Source organism: Medicago sativa, chromosome 7 (genome assembly GCF_051527215.1).
Source record: "Medicago sativa cultivar Bolivia chromosome 7, Bolivia_mono, whole genome shotgun sequence".
Taxonomy (NCBI): Eukaryota; Viridiplantae; Streptophyta; class Magnoliopsida; order Fabales; family Fabaceae; genus Medicago; species Medicago sativa.
The window spans coordinates 85384501-85402642 of record NC_140755.1 but is presented as its reverse complement, the minus strand read 5'-3'; the positions used below and the strand labels follow the sequence as shown (position 1 = coordinate 85402642).

At 39.2% G+C, this 18142-nt stretch overlaps 2 protein-coding genes, 1 non-coding gene and 2 pseudogenes across 4 annotated transcripts; 4 read left to right on the top strand and 1 right to left on the bottom strand.

Moving 5' to 3' along the window:
* Window positions 1-172: 172 nt before the first annotated feature.
* Window positions 173-2640, top strand: LOC146909569 (G2/mitotic-specific cyclin S13-7-like). Its single transcript, XM_085727704.1, has 5 exons — window positions 173-330; window positions 643-845; window positions 958-1221; window positions 1346-1468; window positions 1574-2640. Exons 1-5 carry the CDS (start codon window positions 288-290, stop codon window positions 2324-2326), a joined length of 1386 nt encoding a protein of 461 aa, XP_085583830.1. The 5' UTR covers window positions 173-287; the 3' UTR covers window positions 2327-2640.
* Window positions 2641-3615: 975 nt separating this feature from the next.
* LOC146909568 (putative disease resistance RPP13-like protein 1) lies at window positions 3616-5346 on the top strand. The gene is made up of 2 exons (XM_085729359.1): window positions 3616-3915; window positions 4318-5346. The coding sequence occupies exons 1-2, from the start codon at window positions 3616-3618 to the stop codon at window positions 4927-4929; spliced, it is 912 nt and encodes a 303-aa protein (XP_085585485.1). The 3' UTR covers window positions 4930-5346.
* Window positions 5347-5521: 175 nt separating this feature from the next.
* LOC146909566 (putative disease resistance protein At3g14460) lies at window positions 5522-18142 on the top strand (annotated as a pseudogene). The gene is made up of 4 exons (XR_015020235.1): window positions 5522-6877; window positions 14522-14546; window positions 16003-17460; window positions 17557-18142. The product of XR_015020235.1 is annotated as a putative disease resistance protein At3g14460 (transcript).
* LOC146909567 (small nucleolar RNA R71) lies at window positions 8689-8795 on the bottom strand. The gene has a single exon (XR_015020938.1). It is a non-coding gene; the product is annotated as a small nucleolar RNA R71 (small nucleolar RNA).
* LOC146909565 (G2/mitotic-specific cyclin S13-7 pseudogene) lies at window positions 17436-18142 on the top strand (annotated as a pseudogene).

Genomic DNA, 18142 nt, shown 5'->3' with positions numbered 1-18142 from the left:
CCTATCTTTCGATTCTTCACCAACGGCTATATTATCTCGAATATGCACGCTCCATCGTCAGATCAACTATAAGGAAATCCAACGGTTAAAAACAAGACAAAAATTCGACCGTTGAGGATAGAAACGGTGTCTCCATCAGCTTCATAAGAGGCCTTTTTCCTTCGTTTTTCTCATTCCCAATTCATTCATTCATTCTACAATCTCAAACAAGAGTGCGTGCGAGGGTGTGAACAACAACAACAGTGTTTTTGATTCCATCCTCAAGAATCAACAACAACAGTTTCGTAATGGCTTCAAGACCCATTGTTCAACAACAACAACAACCCAGAGGTTTGTTTGTGTTTTCTTCAATCATTGATTCTTTATGGTTTTATTTATCCTGGGTTCAATGTTTTTGTTCTAAGATTGAAACTTTGAGTAAAATAGTTTCTGGGTTGGTTTCTTTTTCATCTATCTATTCACTGATTGAAAGATCTTGCAAATCTGGGTTTTTGAAAGAAGCCCAGATGATAAATCTTAAAAAGTTTCGATTTTTAGGGTTTTGCATCAAATCTAGTAAAAGGGTCTTGTTTTTTTTTTGGATTTTGTGTTTGGATCGAAATCTAGAACCTGTTTTTGATGTTCGTTTGTGCAATGTTATAGGTGATGCTGCCTTGGGAGGAGGGAAACAACAGAAGAAGAACGGTGCAGCAGGGGAAGGAAGGAACCGTAGACCACTTCTTGATATTGGAAATGTTGTCACACTAAAAGGTGTCGAAGTTAAGCCAAATCGCCCTGTCACAAGGAGTTTTTGTGCACAACTACTTGCCAATGCACAAGCAGCAGCAGTTGCTGAAAACAATAAGGTTAGTGATGATTATTTGATTAATCTTTCTTTTCTTTCATTATTTAATTTAATGTTTCATTGTGATGATTATTTTCTGAGATTGGTTTTTTGTGTTTGATTTGAAATTGAAGAAACAAGCTTGTGTCAATGTGGCTCCTGGACCTGCTCCTCCTGTTGTTGCTGATGGAGTTGCAGCAGTGGCTAGAAGAGTGGTGGTGGCCCCTAAACCTGTTCAGAAGAGAGTCACTGCAAAACCTAAGCCTGTGGAAGTTATTGAAGTAAGTTCTGAAGAAAAGGACAATGAAGAGAAATCTGTGCACAAGAAAAAGGAAGAAGTTAATTCCAAGAAGATACCTTCACGCACTCTTTCTTCTGTCCTCACTGCTAGAAGCAAGGTTTGTTTGTTGTATTGTTACTTGTTAAGAATTAATTTAACAAAGAAACATGTTATGTTGTTGGATTGAATTCTCTTTTACATGTTCTTTTGTTTGTTTACATGTTCTTTTCATGTTCTTTTAGGCTGCATGTGGTTTGACTAACAAACCAAAGGAGATTGTTGACATTGATGCTGGTGATGCTAACAATGAGTTAGCTGCTGTTGAATATCTTGAAGACATATACAAGTTCTACAAGATAGTTGAGGTAACAATAACAGACATGACTTTAATTTACTTTTCATTCTATATGTTTTTGTTTTGTGTCTGATGTATTGTTCTTTATTGCTTGTGTATGTGTTGAATGATTCAGAATGAAAGCCGTCCACATGATTACATGGACTCACAACCTGAGATAAATGAGAGGATGAGAGGAATACTCATTGATTGGCTGGTAGATGTTCACTCAAAATTCGAACTTTCACCTGAAACCCTTTATCTCACAATCAACATAGTTGATAGGTTCCTTGCTGTCAACCTTGTGTCAAGAAGGGAACTTCAATTGGTTGGAATCAGTGCCATGCTGATGGCATCAAAGTATGAAGAAATCTGGCCACCTGAGGTTAATGACTTTGTGTGCCTCTCAGATAGAGCTTACAGTCATGAACAGATTCTCGTCATGGAGAAAACCATCCTAGGAAAGCTTGAATGGACTTTGACCGTGCCGACACCTTTTGTGTTCCTGGTTCGTTTCATCAAGGCTGCATCAGTATCTGCAGTTCCTTCTGATCAAGGGGATTTCGAGATGATGGCTCATTTTCTCTCTGAGTTGGGAATGATGCATTATGCTACATTAAGGTATTGTCCATCAATGCTTGCTGCCTCAGCAGTTTATGCAGCAAGGAGCACATTGAGCAAGACTCCTGTTTGGAATGAGACACTCAAGATGCATACCGGTTACTCCGAAGAACAGTTGATGGATTGTGCTAGGTTGTTGGTGAGTTTTCACTCTGGTGCTGAGAATGGAAAGCTGAAGGTTGTGTATAAGAAGTACTCTGATCCTCAGAAAGGTGCTGTTGCTGCGCTTCCACCTGCAAAGAATCTTCTGCTACCTGCTGCTGTGTAGGTTCTCTCTAGATTTAAGTTTGCTTTGAAAAAATAAGCAAAGGAAGTTGCATGAGTTTTAGGTTTTATGTGGGGCTCTCAGCAATAACCATTTGTTATTGTATTCTTTACATTTGATTGGTTAGATATTTTTTCCTAGCAATTGGTTGTAGTGAAATCAAAAATTCATGTATAAGCTTCCTCATTTTATAGTTCTCACATCATTATATAGACTAGACAGTAAAACCATAAGTGTAATGGTTGAAGCTGCCAGCCAATATCAACAAAGCATGAAACAATATTCTGGAAATGAAATGATGTGTTTTAGCAACATAATTGCTTTTTTTCAATTTTCTTTCTTTTGGAGAAATTTCATCCCATGATGTTATGCTTATGAACACATTCACATCCCAAGATGTTGAAACAATAAATCCATTCAAAAAAATCCAAGGTTAATTAGCTTCAAATTGTAAGTGTTCAATTTTCTGTATGAATGGGTCATTTGGTGTTGACTCATTTTATCCCTAGGGAGATTGTCCAAGTTCTATAACAAGTTAAAGAGAGTCTGGCTAATCTTCACAAGGATTTGATGCACTGGACTTGTTAATTGTAGTGAAATAGTTCCAATGACAACCAAACTTGTATTAAATTGAAATGTAAAGAGTTCTTGTAGTCTACTCTAAATATTGAATCGTGACGAAATGGATGGTAATGAGATTCAGCTGTGTAACATATCTTCAAAATGTTTGACATGTCCCTCACCTCATCTTATTAAGTATTAACATATCTTCCACTGGGTCATACTAACTCGTACCTTAAAAGAACATGTTACGGAATCTTGTTTTGAAAGAAACAATTTTTAACTTTTTAAACGTAGAAAGTACAATTTCCCATACACTGACGTGTTAGTATTTCCTTTCGTTTTATGGTTGGCAAAGCTAATGTTTTGATTCCAAAATAGGCGGGATATATACTATTGTTTAAAATTGTCTTTTTCATCTTCATACTTTGTATATTAGTTAGCTATTATTAAGTGTTGCATGTGCTCGATTGTCTTTTTCATCTTCATACTTTGTATATTAGTTTGCTATTATTAAGTGTTGCATGTGCTCACACCTCAATATGTACTTTATCTATTTCTTTGACCGTAAATTCAGTATTCTCACATGCCAAGAGCAACACACAGTTCAGAGTATACACAGTTTCACAAAGGAATGAGTTCACTTAGTAGTGCAAACTGCAGCATACATTCAATCTCTGATTTCCAATCTAATCTAATCAAATCAATCACTTTTCTTCTCGGTCGAGACCATGGCAGCTACTGTTGGTGAAGCTCTTCTCTCTGCTTTCATTGAAGTTGTCATCAAAAGGCTCTCTTCTCCTCAGGTTCTTGACTTGATCCGTGGAAAGAAGGTTGACGTCAATTTGGTACAACGGTTGAAGAACACTCTGTATGCAGTAGAAGCTGTTCTTTATGATGCGGAGCAGAAACAAATCAAAGACTCTGCTGTTAACAACTGGCTCGATGATCTCAAAGACGCTGTTTATGTAGCTGATGACCTTTTGGATCACATTTCTGCTAAAGCCGCAACTACTCGGATGAAAAAGGAGGTGGGTACTTCTAACTACTTCTCTCGCTTTTTCAACTTTGAAGAAATGGATATGGTTTGTAAGTTAGAAAACATAGTTTCTAGACTTGAATACATTCTAAAATTCAAAGATATTCTTGGTCTTCAACACATTGCAACTGACCACTCTTCTTGGAGAACTCCATCTACCTCTCTAGATGCCGGATGTAACATATTTGGTAGGGATCAAGACAAAGAGGCCATACTCAAATTACTGTTAGATGATGGTGATGATAATGATAAGACTTGTGTGATCCCCATAGTTGGCATGGGTGGAATGGGAAAAACCACTTTAGCCCAATCTGTGTACAACCATGACAGTATAAAGAAGAAATTTGATGTTCAGGCATGGGTTTGTGTTTCTGATCATTTCGATGTTTTGAAGGTTACAAAGAACATTGCGGAGGAAGTGAGAAGTGCTTGTAACACAAATAATTTGAACATCATTCATCAAGATTTGAAGAAGTTGACGGGAAAGAAGTTCTTAATTGTTTTGGATGATGTCTGGACTGAGGATTATGACGGTTGGAATACTCTTTTAAGGCCTTTTCAATGCGGAACTAAAGGAAGTAAAATTCTTGTAACAACCCGTATTGAAAATGTTGCTACTATGGTCCAAACTTTTCAACCTTACCATCTTAAGAAATTGTCTGATGAAGATTGTTGGTCAGTTTTCGCAAACCATGCATGTCTTTCTCTTGAAAAATCCACTGAGAATATGGATATCCAAAAATATGGCAAAGAGATTGTTAGAAAATGCAAGGGACTGCCTTTAGCAGCACAATCACTCGGGGGCTTGTTGCGAGGTAAATGTGACATCAGGGATTGGAATAATATACTAAATAATAACATCTGGGAAAATGAGAGTAAGATCATTCCGGCACTAAGAATTAGTTATCATTATCTCCCTCCCTCGCTTGAAGCGATGCTTTGTTTATTGTTCACTGTATCCTACAACAACAACAACAACAACAACAACAACGCCTTATCCCACTAAGTGGGGTCGGCTACATGGATCAAATGCCGCCATAATGTTCTATCAAAGACCATATTTGGATCCAACTCATTGACCTCTAAATCTTTTCTAATGGTTTCTCTAATAGTTTTCTTAGGTCTTCCTCTACCTCTTTTAACCCGACTCTCCTCCATTTGATCTACTCTTCTTACCACGGCGTCTACGGGCCTTCTCTCTACATGTCCAAACCATCTAAGCCTATTTTCTACCAACTTTTCTACTATAGGTGCTACCCCCACTCTCTCGCTAATGATGTCATTCCTAATCCTATCATGTCTAGTCTTCCCACTCATCCAACGCAACATCCTCATCTCCGCTACGCTTACTTTACTCTCGTGTTGGCTCTTAACCGCCCAACACTCCGTACCATACAACATTGCCGGTCCGACGGCTGTCCGATAGAACTTTCCTTTCGGCTTAAGTGGTACTTTCTTATCGCACAAAACACACGAGGCTCTTCTCCATTTCAACCACCCAGCTTGAATACGATGATGTACATCGGCCTTCTATTTCTCCGTCATTTTGTACTATGGACCCAAGATATCTAAACCGTGTAACTTGGGGTATGATATGATCTCCAACTTTCACCTCTAAGGTAGACCCACTTCTCCTTTTACCGAAGTTACATTCCATATATTCCGTCTTGTTTCTACTCGGGCGGAAACCGTTACGCTTCTAAGGCTTGCCTCCAAGTCTCTAGCCTCCCGTTTAACTCCTCCCTCGACTCACCAAGCAAGACTACATCATCGTATTATGGACTACATCATCGTATTATGGACTCCCGTTTAACTCCTCCATGTCTAGTCTTGTTCTTGTATCCTAAGGACTACGAATTCGATAAAGATGATTTGATCTTATTATGGATGGCCGAAGATCTTTTACGGCCTCCGGAAATTGGGAAGACTTTAGAAGAAGTTGGTTATGGGTATTTTAATGACTTAGCTTCAAGATCATTTTTTCATCGTTACGGGAGTGGGAACGAGAGTTTTGTGATGCATGATCTAGTGCATGATTTAGCAACGTTGATAGGTGGAGAGTTCTATTTTAGAACGGAAGAACTAGGGAAAGAAACAAAGATTGGTACCAAGACTCGTCACTTATCATTTAGCAAGTTCGGTGATCTAGTCTTGGAAGACTTCGATATGTTTGGCAAAGCAAAACATCTTAGGACGTTTTTGACAATCAATTTTACACCTACTCCATTTAACTATGAAAATGCATCGTGCATCATTTTGTCGAATTTGAAGTACTTGAGAGTTTTGTCATTTCGCAACTATCCATATCTTTATGCATTGCACGATTTGATAGATGAAATGATCCATTTGCGTTATTTGGATCTCTCTCGGCACATATATAAAGTTGTTACGGATTCTTGTGTAATATGTATAATCTACAAACTTTGAAGATGATGTTTGTGAACGGCTTTGCAAAGGTTTGCCTAATGACATGCATAAACTTGTAAATTTGCGCCATCTTGATATCGGTGGAACTCTTAGGTTACAAGAGATGCCTAGAGAAATGAGAAAATTAAGCTGTTTGCAACATTTGAGTTGCTTTATTGTGGGCCGGCATGAAGCGAAAGGGATCAAGGAACCGGGAACACTTTCGGATCTTCACGGATCACTTTCAATAAAGAAATTAGAGAATGTTAACAACGGCTTTGAAGCGTTGGAGGCCGGGATAAGTGATAAGAAGTACCTTGAGGAATTGGAGTTGGAATGGTACGAAGATCTTGCGGACGATGTTGAAAATTCACAAAGTGAGATGGATATACTTGGCAAGTTACACCGCCAAGTACCCGAAAAGGCTAGATATAGTTGGATACGGAGGCACAAGATTTCCGGCATGGGTTGAAGATCCTTCCTACCACAATTTGACCGAGTTATCTTTGTATGGTTGTGATGACATTCTGTCATTACGTAATATTAGGGACTTTTTGTGACATTTTGATAGAGTTCTCATGCAATTTATACGTTACGGAGTGCAAAAAGCTTAAAATTTGAAGTCTGTTCGAAGGAAATCGCGCCACGCCAATTTCAAGCCGTGCTGCGATTTTTGAAGCAAAAATACACACTTCTGTAAAGGGGAAATCGCGGCACGCCAATTAACAAGGCGCGGCGCGATTTTGATGGGTCGGGCCCATGACTTCTATAAATACCGCACTCAATCCGAAGAACGGGGGTTACGATTTTGGAGAACGAAAGTGCGATTTTAACACCCGGAAAGTCGTTGCACGGCGGAGAGGATTTCATCATCTCTAACCCGGTTTATGTATGTTTTAATTCTTTCATTGATTATGCTATTTGTAAACTCAATTATGAGTAGCTAAATCTCTTAGAGATTAGGTCGGAGATGAACCTATGTAACCCTAATTGATCATATGTTGCTTTGTGAAACTCTATTACTTATTAATGATATTCTAGTTTTCATTCAATTCAATTGTTCTTACTGCTTTTTATATCTGATCAAATATAAACATGATTTTGTGAGATCGAATGACTACCGACCATAGCTTTCGACTTAGACCTAATTGAATTGTTCTAATAAACATGGTTAGTCTAGGAATGGATAATCGTTTGTTAGTGATATTAGGTTAACGTGCTTAAACCTTTGATGATTATTAGACCACCTAAGGAATTAGGGGCTGTAGTTTAAAAAGAGGGTCCTAACTCAAGGGATTGATTAGGGCTAATTTGTTAACTATCGTGAAACTAGAGAATCATTAGTAATAATAGGTGCGGTAACCAATTAGGGGAAACATAGAGGATTCGAAGACGATCTCATCTCTCTCCTATTTTCTTAATCAAATCTTTACTATTTTATTTGATTTCTTAAAATCAAACCAAATCTACGCCTAGTGGCAAAACAAAATAAACTTTTATACATCCTACTTTTATAACGAAATTGAATTATTGAAGTTAAAAACGAGTCCTCGTGGGATCGATATTTTTACTACTTCGATAGTATTTGGTGCACTTGCCGGAGATCTATCAAGTTTTGGCGCTCGTTGCCGGGGTTTGTTGAATTATTTCAACAAGGCAATTACGTTATAATTTAGGGTTTTTGCAATTTAATTTCTGTTTTTTAATTTTTATTTTTACGTTTTCATATTCACTTGATTACTTTGCGTTGTGCGGTGCTACTAAGGTATTTTGCTTGTTTATGCGAGGTAAACGAGCTCGACGACTTAGAGTACGATCCGGAGATTGAAAGAACCGCTAGAGCACTTCGGAAAGCCGTCCGATCGCAAAGGTTAGCTCAATCCGTTCCACCGGGTGTTCGAGAACAAGTACCGGAGCAACTCTCAAGTGAATGCGAAACAATCTCTTCTCCTAAATCCGCAACGATGGAAGGAGAAGGAGTTGTACCACCAAGACCTAAGCTTGGAGACTACGGGTTAGCCACTCATCGCGGTCAACCGACCCACACTTTTCAACCGGCTAACCCCGTAGCGTACGACATCAAGACAACTCGTCCTCAATGGTTTGAGGGACAAGCAATTCGATGGGACCGAAGCTATGAGTCCTCATGAACACTTGAGCCGTTTTGCCGAAACTCGTGAGTTTTGTGTGCAACCGGCCACCGTGACTGAAGCACAAAAGAAGCTAAGGCTATTTCCTTTCACCTTGACGGGAAGAGCAAAAGATTGGTTGCTAACAATTCCAAACGGATCATCCCCGAACATGGGAAGAGTTAGAAGTGAAGTTCTTGGAGAAATACTTCCCTATGTCTAAGTATTGGGACAAGAAGATGGAGATCTCTAACTTCAAGCAAGGAGAAGGTGAATCATTGTATGATGCTTGGGAGCGATTCAATTTGCTTCTCAAGAGATGCCCTAATCATGAGTTCACCGAGAAGCAATACCTCCAAATCTTCAGCGAGGGGTAACACCAAACACTCGAATGTTCTTAGATGCTTCCGCGGGAGGTAGTCTCAAGAGCAAAACTGATCATGAAGTCCAAGCTTTGATAGAAAACATGGCTGGAAATGAGTATCGTGCTGAAGCTAAGAAGAAGGAAAGAGGAGTGTTTGGGGTAAGTGAACAAACCGGCTATCCTTGCCAACCAAGAAGAATGAACAAACAGATCGAAGCTCTAACTAAGGAGTTTCAAGGCTTCACTTTGGCTCAAAAGCAACAACAAGTAGCTGCAATCAAGTGTGACTTATGTGGTGAAGAACAACCCAACGGTGAATGTGTTCCGGAAGGATCAAGTGAAGAAGCTAACTTCATGGGAGGATATCAAAGGCAGGGAATCAATACTACAATTCAGGCATTAATAAGCATCCAAATCTAAGCTACTCAAATAACAATGCTTTGAACTCTCGGATGCTCACTCCTCCTCAACAACAACAAAGGAAGCCATCGGCTCTTGAGGAAACTATGATGAACTTCATGAAGATGACTCAAGGCAACTTTGAAGAGATGAAGAAGAGTCAAGAAGCTGAAAGAAAGAACAATGAAGCTTCTAGGAAGATGCTTGAAACTCAACTGGGGCAATTAGCTAAGCGGTTGGCTGAACAAAACAAAGGCGGATTCTCGGGTAACACTTTAAAGATAACCCTAAGAATGAGTCTTGTAATGCTATTGAATTGAGGAGCAAAAAGGTTTTGACACCTTTAGTTCCAAAAGCTCCAAAGAAGGTTGATGAAGTGGTTGAGGTGGAGGAGAATGATGTAGTTGAAAAAAATGAGAATGGTGTAGTTGAAAAAGAAAATGATCATGGAGTAGTTGAAAACGAAAGGAAGGAAAAAATAGAGGGAGAAAAAAATGAGAAGTTAATTGATGAAGATTCAATCTTGAGGAAGTCGAAGAGTCAAATTTTGAAAGATGGAGACAAACCACAGGTTATTCCATCATATGTGAAGCTTCCATACCCTCACCTTTCGAAGAAGAAAGAAAAGGATGAAGGCCAATTCAAGAAGTTCATGCAACTTTTCTCACAACTTCAGGTGAATATTCCTTTCGGTGAAGCTCTTGATCAAATGCCGTTGTATGCTAAGTTCATGAAAGACTTGTTGACTAAACGAAGGAAGCCTAAGGATGATGAGAACATAGCACTTTACGAAAATTGTAGTGCTATTCTTCAAAAGAAGCTGCCACCTAAGCCGAAGGATCCCGGTGCTTTTACTATCCCTTGTTCAATTGGACCGGTAGACATTGGAAGAGCTTTATGTGATTTGGGAGCAAGTATAAATCTGATGCCACTTTCAATGATGAAGAAGCTTAAGTGTGGGGAACCTAAACCAACAAGAATGACCATTACTTTAGGCGATCGGTCAATCTCTTATCCTTTCGGTATACTTGAAGATGTGCTAGTCAAGGTTAATGACTTGGTATTTCCATGATTTTGTGATCTTAGATATGGCTGAAGATGAAGATATGCCACTCATTCTAGGAAGACCATTCCTTGCGACCGGCCGTGCTTTGATTGATATTGAGAAAGGAGAGCTAATGTTGAGATTCCATAAGGAGCAAGTAGTGTTTAATATATTTGAGGCCATGAAGCACAAAGATGAAAATCCCAAGTGTTACCGGATTGACATTGTTGAAGAAATAGTTAAAGATGACTCTTGTGAACATCAACCAACACACCCTCTTGAACGTGCAATTGTGAATTCTATAGCAAAAGGTGAAGATGATGAAGATCTTGAAGTAAGTGATTGTGTGAAGCAACTAAAAGCAAGCAAGCAAGAGTTGGGTCCGGTAAAAATAGAAGAATTAATGGGTAAGCACTCCATAGATGTTCCTATTTTGAGTGGAGAAGGAGAGAAAATCCCGAGAATTAAAAGAACTCCCTTCCCACTTGAAATATGTTTTTCTCACTAAGGATGCCTCTAAACCGGTAATCATCGGCAATACCTTGACACCCTTGGAAGAAGAAAAATTAATGAGGGTGTTAAGAGACAATCAAGGAGCTTTGGGGTGGAACATTTCGATTTAAAGGGTATTAGTCCAGCTTATTGTATGCATAAAATACACATGGAGGCTGAATACAAACCGGTGGTTCAACCTCAAAGGAGACTTAACCCAACCATGAAGGAAGTGGTAAAGAAAGAGGTGCTGAAGTTATTAGATGCGGGTATGATCTATCCTATCTCGGATAGCTCATGGGTAAGTCCGATTCATGTGGTACCCAAGAAAGGAGGAATGACGGTGGTAGCAAATGAAAAAAATGAATTGATACCTACCCGCACCGTCCTTTGGTTGGAGAATGTGTATAGACTACGGAGGTTGAATACCGCAACAAGGAAAGACCACTTTCCATTACCATTCATGGATCAAATGATTGAGAGATTGGCTGGCCAAGCCTTTTATTGCTTCTTGGATGGGTATTCGGGGTATAATCAAATTGCGGTGGCTCGGAAGATCAAGAGAAGACTGCCTTCACTTGTCCATTCGGTGTGTTTGCTTATCGAAGGATGCCCTTTGGGCTGTGTAATGCGCCGGCAACCTTTCAAAGGTGCATGCTTTCCATCTTCTACGATATGATAGAGAAGAACATTGAGGTATTTATGGACGACTTTTCTGTTTTTGGTAAGTCTTTTGATCAATGCTTGTTCCATTTAAATCTTGTACTTAAAAGATGCACCGAAACTAACCTTGTTTTGAATTGGGAAAAATGTCATTTTATGGTAAGCGAAGGTATAGTTTTGGGACATAAAATAAGTGCTAAAGGCATTGAGGTGGACCAAGCTAAGATAGAGGTTATAGAGAAACTTCCTCCACCAATCAATGTTAAAGGAGTGAGGAGTTTCTTGGGGCATGCCGGGTTCTATCGGCGGTTCATAAAAGACTTTTCTAAAATTTCCAAACCCCTCTGTAACCTCTTGGTCAAAGAAAACGAGTTTAATTTTGATTCGGAATGTCTAAATGCTTTTTCTTTGATTAAAAACAAGTTGGTGATCGCACCAATAATCATTGCACCCAATTGGGATTTACCTTTTGAACTTATGTGTGATGCAAGTGATTATCTTGTTGGTGCGATCCTAGGCCAACGCAAGAACAAATTTTTCCATGCAATTTACTATGCAAGCAAGGTTTTAAATGAAAATCAAGTTAACTATTCCACAATCGAAAAGGAATTGCTTCTTTGTAATCTTCGCATTGGAAAAATTTCGTTCTTATCTAATAGGCTCCAAAGTCATTGTTTTTACAGATCATGCGGCTCTCAAATATCTCTTAACTAAAGGGGATTCAAAGCCTCGGCTTGTTGAGGTGGATCCTATTATTGCAAGAATTTGATCTTGAAATTCGTGACAAGAAGGGAGTCGAGAACGTGGTAGTGACCACCTCTCAAGGCTGGAAAATGATGAGGTAACAAAGAAGGAGAAGGCCATCAAGGCCGAGTTCCCCGATGAACAATTGTTTGCTATTGGAGAAAGACCTTGGTTTCTTGACATGGCAAACTTTAAGGCCGGTAACATAGTTCACGATGATATGACCTATCCTCGAGAGGAAAAAGTTCTTCAAAGATGCGAACCACTACTTGTGGGATGACCCTTATCTGTTTAAGGTAGGTACGACGGTTTGATTAGACGTTGTGTTGCGAGGTGAGGAAGCACATAGTATCATGTGGCACCGCCTTGCCATAGCTCGGCTTATGGAGGCCACCACGGTGGTGAAAGAACAGTGCAAAAATTTTGCAAAGTGGATTCAGTGGCCCACCCTTTTCAAAGATTGCCACGTCTTTGTCACAAGATGTGACAGATGCCAAAGGACAGGTAACATATCAAAGAGGAATGAAATGCCCCTAAAAGGAATCATTGAAGTTGAACCATTTGATTGTTGGGGTATTGATTTTATGGGACCATTCCCTTCCTCTTACTCTTATCTCCATATTCTAGTCTGTGTTGATTATGTCACAAAGTGGGTTGAAGCGATACCATGTGTTGCTAATGATGCCAAAACGGTTGTCAATTTCCTTGAAAAGAATATTTTCACTAGGTTTGGAACCCCTAGAGTATTGATCGATGATGGGGGGAAGCATTTTTGCAATAATTTTCTTGAAAATGTGCTCAAAAGTATAACATTAAGCACAAAGTTGCAACTCCCTATCACCCACAAACTAGTGGTCAAGCGAGAGGTTTCAAACCGACGGCTAAAGCAGGTCTGGAGAAGACGGTTGCGTCAAATAGGAAAGATTGGTCTAGGAAATTAGATGACGCCTTGTGGGCATATAGGACAGACCTTTAAGACCCATCTTGGGTTCTCACCCTATCAGTTAGTATATGGGAAGGCATGTCATCTTCCGGTCGAGCTAGAACATAAAGCTTATTGGGCCATTAAGGCCTTAAATTTTGATCAAGTAGCCGGCGGTAAGAAAAGAATTTTGAAACTTAATGAACTTGAGGAGATGAGGCTTAGAGCGTATGAAAATGCACTCATCTATAAAGCCAGGACAAAAAGGTATCATGACAAAAACTTAGTGCCTAGGGATATTAACTGTGGACAACTAGTTTTGTTGTATAATTCCGGTTGAAGGCTGTTTCTGGGAAGCTCAAGTCAAAATGGTCAGGACCATTCTTGGTCAAAAGTGTGTCACCATATGGAGGCACATTGAACTAGTGACACTGAAGGAGATCGAAGTTTCAAAGTAAATGGACAAAGAGTTAAACCATACCTAGGTGGCGACCTACCTAAAGGAAGGGTGGCACTCATTACGAAGGACCTTTGAGGATCCTTAGCGGTCAAGCTAGTGACGATAAAGAAGCGCTTGGTGGGAGGCAACCCACTAGATTTACTTTGTTTTTCAATACATTCAGTTTTTTTTTATCTTCTTTTTAATGTCGAAGTCCATTGAACTTATTTCCCTATTGTAATTGCTCCTGCACTTGTTTATTATTAATGAATTTGTTTTGTTTCATGTGACCTATTACAGTTAGTAACGGTTGTTTGATGAAACGGTATTCCAAAAGTTCTCAAGGAGGGGTGACTTGATTCAAAGGCGAAGTGTACGGCGTTGCTAGGTAGTCACATACTCCCGAAATCTCAGCCATAAGGTTCATTGCCAAATCTTGTTTTTCAATTTACTTATATTTAGATTAGTTTTCCATGCAACTACATTTCTAGAACTTGCATTGTTTCTCTATTATTGATTGGTCTTTGTCAATTACACACCGAGGCAAAAGTGCTTGGTCTGTGAGCCTTTTTGAAGCCTACCTGTTTTAATTTGTTGAATTTATCCTTTCTTAACCAATTGTGAGCCGGTAGGATTAGAACTTTTTGTTCGGTGACAAACTACATTACAAGCCTAGAGACTTTTAAGACTTGTCCCTTAATGTATTTTTCGAGTTAAGGCATTGTAGAATGTTGCTAAAGATTAAGTTTGGGGTTGCTATTGGAATTTGCAACCAACTAAGTTTGGGGTGGGGGTACTAGAGAATAAGAGAACAAAAATTAAAAGAAATATGAAATTGTTATGCAAAATATACACAAAAATGGTGTATTAAAAAAAAAGAAATTGAATGATGAAAAAGGGACAAAACATTGAAAATCCGAGTAACTTCAAACTCGATTGTCCCTAAATGTTAAAAATATTCTCTAGTACCTTTGCATTGATTGTTATTTCAAAAGGTGAATGATCGAAGGATTGAATTTTGTGCTTTAATTTCCGTAGGAATGCCTAACTCAAATTTTGTGTAGCCTACTTATCCAAATATATCCCACCTTTCACCTAAGCCCCGTTATAACCCTAAAGACCTCAAAAGTGTGTAATGATATTGACTTTGATTGATATCTAGAAACTTTTCAAGCGTATGGTAATATGTAGACACTCGCATGTCGACCGGTAGAACCCTATTTCATATTGTTGCGTGGAGTTGTGAATTGGTGGATGCGAACAAGTCAAACTAGCTCATCTTTAGCTAGAAGGAGAATGAACTTTTGGGTACTATCGTTTTGTCGGAGTAGCGTTATTTCTTGTCGTTTGTCAACATTTGCGAAAGCAAATTCCTTGAGGACAAGGAATGGTTTAAGTTTGGGGTTGTGATGACATTACGTCATTACGTAATATTAGGGACTTTTTGTGACATTTTGATAGAGTTCTCATGCAATTTATACTGTTACGGAGTGCAAAAAGCTTAAAATTTGAAGTACGTTCGAAGGAAATCGCGCCACGCCAATTTCAAGCCGTGCTTTGCGATTTTTGAAGCAAAAATACACACTTCACTGTAAAGGGGAAATCGCGGCACGCCAATTAACAAGGCGCGGCGCGATTTTGATGGGTCAGTGCCCATGACTTCTATAAATACCGCACTCAATACGAAGAACGGGGGTTACGATTTTGGAGAACGAAAGTGCGATTTTAACACCCGGAAAGGCTGCGGCGGAGAGGATTTCATCATCTCTAACCCGGTTTATGTATGTTTTAATTCTTTCATTGATTATGCTATTTGTAAACTCAATTATGAGTAGCTAAATCTCTTAGAGATTAGGTCGGAGATGAACCTATGTAACCCTAATTGATCATATGTTGTTGTGAAACTCTATTACTTATTAATGATATTCTAGTTTTCATTCAATTCAATTGTTCTTCTTGCTTTTTATATCCCGATCAAATATAAACATGATTTTGTGAGATCGAATGACTACCGACCATAGCTTTCGACTTAGACCTAATTGAATTGTTCTAATAAACATGGTTAGTCTAGGAATGGATAATCGTTTGTTAGTGATATTAGGTTAACGTGCTTAAACCTTTGATGATTATTAGACCACCTAAGGAATTAGGGGCTGTAGTTTAAAAAGAGGGTCCTAACTCAAGGGATTGATTAGGGCTAATTTGTTAACTATCGTGAAACTAGAGAATCATTAGTAATAATAGGTGCGGTAACCAATTAGGGGAAACATAGAGGATTCGAAGACACGATCTCATCTCTCTCCTATTTTCTTAATCAAATCTTTACTATTTTATTTGATTTCTTAAAATCAAACCAAATCTACCGCCTAGTGGCAAAACAAAATAAACTTTTATACATCCTACTTTTATAACGAAATTGAATTATTGAAGTTAAAAACGATTCCTCGTGGGATCGATATTTTTACTACTTCGATAGTATTTGGTGCACTTGCCGGAGATCTATCGGGTTGTAAGAATTGTTTTATGCTTCCATCACTTGGACAAATACGCTCTCTCATGAACTTGACAATTTGTGGCATGAGTATGCTGAAGACTATTGAACCTGAATTTTTCAAGAACGGTGATTACTCTTCTGATACACCTTTTCCCTCCCTTGAAAATCTGATGTTTGATGATATGTCATCTTGGGAAGTGTGGCATCATCCCCATGAGTCATATGCTTCTTTTCCTGTACTGAAGTCCCTTGTGATTACCAACTGTCCTAGACTACGGGGAAATTTGCCAACTCATCTTCCTGCTTTAGTTACAGTAGAGATTGAAGGATGCGACCAACTTGCTTCTTCTCTCCCAAGGGCTCCTTCCATACGCAGGTTAGTGATACATGAAAGCAATAAAGTAGCATTGCAGAAGCTACCCCTTTCGTTGAAAGAATTAAGAATCAAAGGAAGAGAGATAACGGAGTCCATCTTTGAAGCCATCAAAATCACCCTGCCAACTTCTCTTAGAAAATTAGATATCAGGAATTGTTCATCTGAAATATCATTTCCAGGAGATTGTTTACCTGCATCCTTAAAGAGTTTGTACATCCAGAATTGTAGAAATCTAAATTTCTCAAAACAAAGCCACCAGCATGAGTGGCTTCAGTATTTGTGTATAGATAGGAGTTGTGATTCTCTCGTAACACTCTCACTAGACACCTTTTTGAATCTTAATCATCTCTTCATCAGAAACTGTGAAAACATAAAATGTCTTTCCTCTTCGAATGTTCTTCAAAATCTCCTTGATGTTGAAATTAGAGAGTGCCCCAAATTTGTATCATTCCCAAGAGACGGATTGTGTGCACCCAACTTGACATCATTGTATGTTTCCCGCTGTGCTAATTTAAAGGCATTACCTTGTCACATAAATAAGCTTCTCCCAAAGTTACAAAAGGTGATTATATCTAATTGCCTAGAGATGGAGACATTTCCTGAAGGGGGTATGCCGCCTAGCTTGAGATCCCTTAATATCAGGAATTGCGAGAAATTACTGAGGAGCTCATCTCTAACTTCAATAGGCATGCTTATCCATCTTTCAATTGGAGGTCCATGTGATGGCGTCGACTCCTTCCCCAATGGGGGTTTAGCGTTGCTGCCTCCCTCCCTGACTTCCCTAGAGCTATGGAAAATGTCAAGTTTGCACACGTTGGAGTGTAGGGGCTTCTCCACCTCACATCCCTCGAGGAATTAAAAATAATAGACTGTCCCAAGTTGGAGAATTTGGCGGGAGAAAGGCTGCCTGCCTCTCTAATACAACTTGAAATCTATAGATGTCCTCTGCTGGAAGAACAGTGCCGTGTGAAACACCCTCAAATTTGGCCCAAAGTTTCCCACATCAAGCGCATTGAAGTTAACTACAGATGGATTTAGCAAGACTGAACATGGACTTCTAACAGGTAACTGTTCTTCTCTGCCTCAATTAAATTTGGCCCGAATTTCATTCATTGAAGAAATCTGGCCACCTGAGGTTAATGACTTTGTGTGCCTCTCAGATAGAGCTTACACTCATGACCAGATACTCATCATGGAGAAAACCACCCTAGGAAGTTTGAATGGACTTTGATTGTGCCTACACCTTTTGTGTTCCTGTTTATTTCATCAAGGCTTGCATCAGAATCTATGGTTCCTCCGGATCAAGCAGCTTTGGAAATGATGGCTCGTTTTCTCTCTGAGTTGGGAATGATGCATTATGCTACGTTAAGGTATTTTGGTTGCTGGATCAGCAGCATATGCAGCAAGGAGCAAGACTCCTATTAGGAATGAGACACTCAAGATGCTCACCAGTTACTCCGAACCGAAGAACAGTTGATGGATTGTGCTAGGCTATTGGTGAGTTTTCACTCTGGTGTTTAGAATGCAAAGCTGAAGGTTGTGTATAAGAAGTACTCTGATCCTAAGAAAGGTGCTGTTGTCGAGCTTCCACTGGCGAAGAATCTTCTGCCACCTGCTGCTGTAGGTTCTTTCTAGATTTAAGTTTGAAAAAAATAAGCAAAGGAAGTTGCATGAGTTTTTAGGTTTAATGTGGGGCACTCAGCAATAACCATTTATTATTGTATTCTTTACATTTGATTGGTTAGA